The following is an 8,051-nucleotide window of genomic DNA, read 5'->3' on the forward strand; positions in this document are numbered from 1 at the left end:
AAATCCCAGAAAAAAAAGGCGTCAGACAGGGAGATACGATCTCTCCAGTGCTATTCACAGCGCGTTTATAGGAGTTATTCAGAGACCTAGAGTGGAAAGAATTGGGGATTAGAGTTAATGTAGAATACCTTAGGAACTTGTGCTTCGCTGATGATAGTGCCTTGCTCAGTAGCTCAGGGGATCAATTGCATTGCATGCTCACTGACCTGGAGAGGTAAAGCAGAAGGGTGGGCCTAAAAATTATTCTGCAGAAAAGTAAAATGATGTTTAACAGTCTCGGAAGCAAACAGCGGTTTACAATAAGTAGCGAGGCACTGGAAATAGTAAGAGAATACATCTACTTAGGGCAGGTAGTGACCGCGGATCCGGATCATGAGACTGAAATAATCAGAAGAATAAGAATGGGCTGGGGCCCGTTTGGCAGGCATTTTCAGATCATGAACAGCAGCTTGCCATATTCCCTCAAGAGAAAAGTGTAGAACAGCTGTGTCTTTCCAGTACTCATGTACGAGGCAGAAACCTGGAGGCCTACGAAAAGTGTTATACTCAGATTGAGGACGACGCAACCAGCTATGGAAAGAATAATGATGGGTGTAAACTTAAGGGATAAGAAAAGAGCAGATTGGGTGAGGGAACAAACACGAGTTAATGAAAACTTAGTTGAAATCAAGAAAAAGAAATGGTCATGGGCAGGACATGTAATGAGGGGGGAATATAGCTGATGGTCATTAAGGGTTACGGACTGGATTCGGAGGGAAGGGGAGCGTAGCAGGCGGCGGCAGAAAGTTAGGTGGGTGTTTGCAGGGACAACATGGGAGAGGATGGGAGAGGCCTTTGCTCTGCAGTGGGTGTAACCAGGGTGATTATGATGATGATCTATTCGTGTATGTCTTGATGCTTTCATGGTCGTTTGGTATCATGAAAACATGGTATCAGGGTCGTTTCGTATCGTTTCGTTTCGAAATGTATCAAAATTGGTATAGTATGAAAAATGTGTATGACGAACATACATTATCAGTCAATATATTCAACAAATACACACGTCTTGGTGTTCTGAAGGTCTTCTCTCTAACTTGTTGGGTACCAAAATGGCATAGTATGACAAGATGTATGAGGGACATGAATGATAGGTCCCTACATGAATATTGCTACGGGATAGTCTTTCCAATGACGAAGAGCCAAGCAGGAAGAAGACGACGACAACGATTGGAAGCTAGCGCGGGCTGTTGTCTCTTGGCCAAGCGCAGCGTATTTTATTATAAATATACTTGTACATAGCTTTTCGTCTGCGTCTTCCTCCGTAAAAATATCTTGAAATGTGTGACATTTCAGTCATGAAATAACCGCCTACGTCGTGGTCTTCTCAAGGTTGTTTCGCTAACTTGGTATCTTGGTAATATTCAATATTGCTCTACTGTTTAGGATCCTTAAACTAAGCTTAACATTAAATCGTTAGAAAGGATTCAGCGAAAAGCTGTCACGTTAATCCATTCAAAGTTCAATTATACTGATTCTCCTTCTGAGCTCATGAAAGCTAACAACATTAAGCTAGTTGAATCGAGAAGAAAAACAAATGTTTGAATTTTAAAGCCTACTTCTTAACGGTAAAATGGCTATTGATCCGACACAGTTTCGTTCCGCTTTGGCCACAAGACCTACGCGACATTACCAAGCACACTTTCAGACCCCTTACTTTGCAAGAACGGACATTTATAAATTTTCCTTTTTTCCGGGTCCTGTGTCAGACTGGAATAGCCTAACAGAAACTTATGACCCACTATATGACTAGATGATTATGTCTTTTTGTGTTCTTTCCTTTGGTACTATCATGTTTCTTTCCTTGTTGTTCTCCTTTCGTGTAGAACATATATTCTGTAAATTGTATTGCCCGTCCTGCTTGGACCAGATTGGTCTGCAGTACGTAATAAATAAATAAATAAATAAATAAATAAATAAATAAATAAATAAATAAATAAATAAATAAATAAATAAATAAATAAATAAATCTATCACAATTGGTATAGTTTGAAAAGTGTGCATGACGAGCATCAATGAGAGGTACTGACATGCGTGTTTCCTACGTAATGAAACAGCCGCCTACATCATGGTGCACTCATGGTCGTTCCCTTGACTTGGTAGTCTGTCCAAACATCGTTTCCCACAACATAGACTCCGACAGTGCATGCCGGCCTTTTTCTCTGCCGGCCTTCTTCGTGGAATGTTCAAGTTGGGAGGACATTGGAATATTTTGTAATAAAGGACAGTAATTTCTCTTATTTTGGTATTGACTGCTTCCTAGCTAATTCTGACATTCTCTCAAATCTATTGGCGATGCCATAAGCCTTGTCGAAAGGAACTTGTGAGTAGTTCTGTTCTGGTAGTGTTGATCTAAGGTCATTAAATTGCTGGTGATAATATTCGTCTTCACTACAGATTCTTCGCATTCATTTCGCTTACCCGACAAAAATTACTATGCAGAGGAAACAATATGTCCCTTGAAAAAGACAACACCATGAGTTGAAACGTTGGCTCCGGCGTTTACTTTATCCTCATTTTGCCTATTCTCGTAAATGTTGTGTTTGGTTGAGTAGGTACTATACAGTATTTGAAACTGGAGAGCCTGCCTTCAGGTTGGTGCAAGATTTAGCGTTAACACGAAAAGCAATAAAAGCACTAAAGATCACTGAATAAGCGAGTACAATATATAACATCGTCAAGAAATGAAAATTGATATCTTGCGTAGCCGTTACGTGTTTAAGCCCTTGTTCATCAATGGTATAATGCGCTATATGTGCCAAAATAGTTCTACTGTACAACACTACGATGCAGAATTTCGATTTCTGGTCTGTAATTTTCAGAGAAAATCAAGGAAGAATAAAACCACTAAATTTAAACATGTGTAACATTCCAACAAACAGTTTTCGCAATTCATAGATATTGTCACCTGGTAGTGACATTAAAGAACACAGTAGCAATACTGTGAAAGACAAAAATTGGAGGACGCTTAAGCTTCGCCTTCAAGAGTGGAACGCGACAGCGTTCCCGTCGACCCGCCAAGGGTTGTAAGACAGTGGTCTACGGCGCAGCGACTACGCGCCCCGCATCGGACGCGGTGGGCGTCGAGCAGTGCCGCGTTCGGCGCGGCAACGAAATGTGCGCCTGAGCAAGCGACGCACGCCTGAGCCTTAGAAACAGCTCGTTTCTAAGGCAACACCGCATTCACTTGAGACGCTTTTGTAGCGCTTAGAAGCATCGTACTCATGGCTGAGTCATTCTGCTTCCGGCCACGGTCGTGAAAGGACGCAGGATGGCTGGCTCTTCGCGAGCTGTGATAACGGCCGATTCTGGCCGCGGAACATCGTTTTATGCGAAGCATATTACGAGGGCTCAACCCAGCTCCTCAGGCGCGGCGGTGACCATGAAATCACGTGACACCGTGACGTCACGACAGAGGAGAAGTGGCTTTGGCTCAACTCTTGCAAGACGGGCTGGGTGGGAATCGAACCAGGGTCTCCGGAGTGTGGGACGGAGACGCTACCACTGAGCCACGAGTACAACGCTTCAAAGCGGTACAAAAGCGCCTCTAGTGAATGCGGTGTTGCCTTAGAAACGCGCTGTTTCTAAGGCGTGCGTCTCTTGCTCAGGCGCACATTTCGTTGCCGCGCCGAACGCTGCTTTGCTCGACGCTCACCGCGTCCAATGCGGGGCGCGTAGTCGCTGCCCTGTAGCCCATTGTCTTACACCCCTTGGCGGGTCGACGGGAACGCTGTCGCGTTCCACTCTTGAAGGCGAAGAAGTAATGCATGAGTTGTTTCTTCGTCTAGCCGAACCAAATATAGCCAAGCAACAGCAGTTCACCAGGCTAAACAGTGGTTCAACAACTAAAATAAAGGCTAGTATGCTTCGCATCCTGGGCTTAACCTTACCTAAGCCACAGCCATTTTTTGGACGGCCTGAAAGATTACAGGATTGTACTGCCGCCGCTGCCAACCGGAGAAGGACTGAAAACAATGGTTGTTCTTCACTGCGACACCGCTGGAAGGCCTTACAGGATAGAAGATTTCCGCCAGCCGATGACAGAAGCCGGCGTCATTGAACAGGTGGGCGGTATCGGAGCGTACCAGATGTCGCACGTCTGGTTAGTCAACTTCCGTAGTGAAGAAGCCAAGAAAAAGTTGCTCGACATCGGGCATATTGTTGTTAAAGGGAAGACTTGCGTTGTCTTTGACCCTGAAAGGCAGGAAGTGCGGCTGAAGGTGCATTGGTGTGCCTTCAACGTCAGCAACGAAACTCTGAGGCGGGCGTTCGCCGAGTACGGCGAAGTGAAAGAAGTTTCGAGCGATAGATGGAAGACCGGCGGGTTTGTAAACGCCGACTCGACTACTCGTGTTGTGCGGCTGGTTCTTCGAGAAGGTGCAAGCCTCGAGCGCATACCCCATCAGCTGCGTATCGGGAACGGGACAGTATTAGTCGTCGTGCCCGGGCGTGCGCCGATATGTCTCCGCTGCCGCAACACAGGCCACATTAGGCGGGACTGCAAGGTGCCCAAGTGCAGCGAGTGCCACGCCTTCGGGCATGAAGAGGCTGAATGCACGAAGTCATACGCCCGCGCCGCGACTCGAGGAACATTCGGCGATAATAGTGAGCTGCACATGGACGAGGATGAAGCTGAGCAAGCTGCCTCCAACCCAGTGGTCGAGAGCCAATCGGCCGCAGCGCTGAGCGATGAAAAGGAAGGCGCCATGCCAGGGACTCGTGAGTCAGCGTCCAGCACCCCCAAGTCGGCAACCACGAGCATGGATACCAATTCATCGCAAGATATACCACGCCCTTCTGAAAAAAGCAACGAGGAACCCATGGAGTCTGACCCTGCGGCTGCGAAACGACGCCACGACGATGTCAGTGCAATGAGCCAGGAGCAACGACTGCGTCTCCTAGACCGCCGGTGGGGCGTAGGTGAAGGGAAAAAGCAGCGTGTCACCGGCGGGCAACGATCGTCGTCGCTTCCTCGCGACGACAACCCGAAGACCTAATAATGGAGGGACGGCACTGCACGGCGCGGCGTTGTGCGCATGAAGGTAAGCGCCGTACTGGCGGCCTGGTCTTGCTTAACGATGGCGGCATTTGAAAGACACCTCGTAGTAGCCACGCTTAATGTCAGGGGTCTTTCATCCAGGAGGAGGCAAAATCAGCTGCTGAGACTCGTGACTGAGCAGGAATTGGATATCGTAGCGATACAAGAAACCAAAATCGAGAGTCAGGACCAGACCGACAGAATGGCGCTCTCGTTCAGTAGTCGGTATGATGTTTGCGTGTCTCATGCCGTGGGCGCCTCGGCAGGTTGCATGCTGTTGATTCGCCAGTCTCTGGGAGCGATTGTGGAAAGAGTCGAGACTTGCGTTTTCGGTCGATGGATTGTCTGTGACATCACACTTGCTGGTGTGGAATTGCGTATTATCTGTATTTACGCACACACTAACATGGCAGAGAGGCGAAACCTTTTTGAGACAGTCGGCAACCATTGTGACACAGACCGTCTGCTCGTCTTAATTGGCGATTTCAACTGCGTAAGCATGGCACGCGACAAAACCAGTGCGACGCCCTATCGAGATGCGAGTACAGCCTGTTTGGGTGACATAATTGACCGCTGTCATCTAGAGGATGTTGGCGATTGTCTCGGATGTGGTTCTGGCGTTCGGTTTACCCATTACCAAGGAACGAGTCACGCGCGTCTGGATCGGGCGTACGTATCTGTTGAACTGATACCGTACTGCAGCGAATACAGCGTACAACCAGTGCCGTTCAGTGACCATTGTCTTGTTGTATTCCATGTAGGTAAAAGACAAGGAACGAAAAGCAAATTTGTGTGGGAAAACTGGAAACTTAATGAGAAGCTTCTAAACGACGATATCTTCGTGGATCGCGTTACGTCGGCGATACATGAACTGCCAATGGAGGACAACGAACTTCTGGGAGCGAAATGGGAAAGATTTAAGCAGGCAATGAAAATGATGGCAATTGAACGATCGTGCGCTATAAAGCAAAAGCAAAGGCTGCAGGAAAACACGCTGAGAGATGACCTAAAGTTTTTGATAATGCAAGAAGGAAAGCAGCCAGGCACTTGCACCGAAGAAATGCGCACCGTCAAGCAGAAACTAGAGGCAATAGATACGGAGCGATATCGAGGAGCGATCGTGAGGGCGAGGGCACAGCGGCTGATAGCGGGCGAAATGCCCACAAAACGTGCTCTCGGCTTGGAAAAAAGGCACGCCCGCAAGAATGACATACCAAAAATAGAGTGGAACGGTGTAATCTACGTAGACAAAAGAAATATAGAAAGGGCCTTTTATGAATACTACAGCGGGCTCTTTGGTTACACCAAAGTAAGAACCGAAGACTTCAAGACCCGTTTCCTCTCTTTAATGCCGCGGCTTAGTGATGATATGAAAGAGCGGCTAGAACTGCCCATTTCAACAGAAGAAGTGCGGAAAGCCATAGAAGACCTCAACCCGGGAAAGTCTCCAGGACCAGACGGGCTAGTAGCACTGCTTTATAAGGCATTCAAAGATGATTTAGCACCGGTTTTGGCTACACTGTTTAATGAGGCTTATGACAAGGACATGCTTCCCCCTTCATTTTTAACATCCCATACAATTTTAATACCAAAAAGCGAAGATGAAGCTAAACTGCGACAGGTTACCGCTTACCGACCCATATCCCTGACTAATGTAGACTACAAGATGTTCATGAAGATTCTGGCTAAAAGACTCCAAGCCGTGATGCAAGAATTAGTGGGACCACATCAGACCTGTGGTATCAAAGGTCGCACCATATATACCAACATACACACAGCCCGGTCCGTGCTCGAGTGTTGCGATGCTTTGCATCAAAGCATCGCAATGCTCCAGCTCGATTTAGAGAAAGCCTTCGACAGGGTGCCGCATGACCTCTTGTTCTCTGTTTTAGAGCACGTTAATGTTGGATCAGTCATCCGCCAAGGCGTAGCCATGGCGTACAGAGGATGCACAACGCGGTTGTTAGTAAATAAGGGGGTGGGAGCGCGCATCCAAGTGCAACGCTCTGTGCGTCAGGGTTGCCCCCTGTCACCACTGCTTTTTTGTTTGTATATTGAACCTTTTTGTTTGAGTGTTATTGAAAGCAACAGCGTTCATGGTTTTCGTTTGCATGCGGCGGAGGTCCGCATTCTCGCGTATGCTGATGACATTGCCGTATTCTGTGCTGACTACGAAAGCGTTCGTGTTGTGGTTCAAATTGTGAAAGACTTTTGTTCTGTGAGCGGGAGTGCTGTGAACTGGGCCAAGTGTTTGGGGTTCTGGCACGGCGACTGGCCCTTAACCCCAACGAATTTCGCAAATATGACTTGGACAGCAACCCCAGTAAAATATTTAGGAGTGCCGCTGGAGAATTATCGCGACAGTGAGCCATATTGGAAAGGCCAAGTTGCTGAAATGCGTGAGAAGGCCGACAGGCTCAAAGGCTTCAGCTGGTCTATTTTCGCGCGTGCCACAATTTGTAACCTTTTTTTTGTAACCAAGCTGTGGTATGTCTTGCAAGCAATTCATTGTTCACGCGTCAATGTGCAGAAGCTGCACCGTGTATTTGCGGTTTTTGTGTGGGGAAGCACTTGGGAGCGGACACGACGCACCAATCTGTTTCACCGCGTCCGCTCTGGAGGACTAGGTTTGGCCCATCTATATCTGCGCCAGTTGGTTAACCGATTTATGTTTTTTCGTGACACGAATGACCCCTTTTTGCGAACTGTGTGTCAGGTTAGGTTGGGCAGGGTTTTGCCAAATTTGGTTGTTAGTTCGGAGAGTATGCAAGGGAGCATTTTTGGCTTCCTTAAAGAGGTGTACATGGCATGTCGCGTCTTGCAAGTGCGATTTTCGTTTGAATATTTGTCAGTGGTGTCGCGAAAGAAACTTTATAAGGACCTGTGTGAGGTCTTTCTTCCGGTACCGTTGTACAGGTCGATGTACTGTGCAGGTCCATGGCAGTCAGTTCTAAAACGTGTGAAAAGAATGACTGTA

General features: G+C 47.3%; 1 protein-coding gene across 1 annotated transcript; it reads left to right on the plus strand.

Annotated features, from left to right (window-relative positions):
* The first annotated feature begins 3,947 nt into the window (after positions 1-3,947).
* LOC139059630 (uncharacterized) lies at positions 3,948-6,728 on the plus strand. Its single transcript, XM_070538052.1, has one exon. The coding sequence runs from the start codon at positions 4,011-4,013 to the stop codon at positions 5,031-5,033; it is 1,023 nt and encodes a 340-aa protein (XP_070394153.1). The 5' UTR covers positions 3,948-4,010; the 3' UTR covers positions 5,034-6,728.
* Positions 6,729-8,051: the final 1,323 nt, after the last annotated feature.

The sequence above is a fragment of the Dermacentor albipictus genome, chromosome 4 (assembly GCF_038994185.2).
Source record: "Dermacentor albipictus isolate Rhodes 1998 colony chromosome 4, USDA_Dalb.pri_finalv2, whole genome shotgun sequence".
NCBI classification, from domain to species: Eukaryota; Metazoa; Arthropoda; class Arachnida; order Ixodida; family Ixodidae; genus Dermacentor; species Dermacentor albipictus.

Bases quoted from the DNA above. Each gene is read 5' to 3' on its own strand.
- LOC139059630 (XM_070538052.1), top strand. From the start codon at position 4,011: ATGGTTGTTCTTCACTGCGACACCGCTGGAAGGCCTTACAGGATAGAA.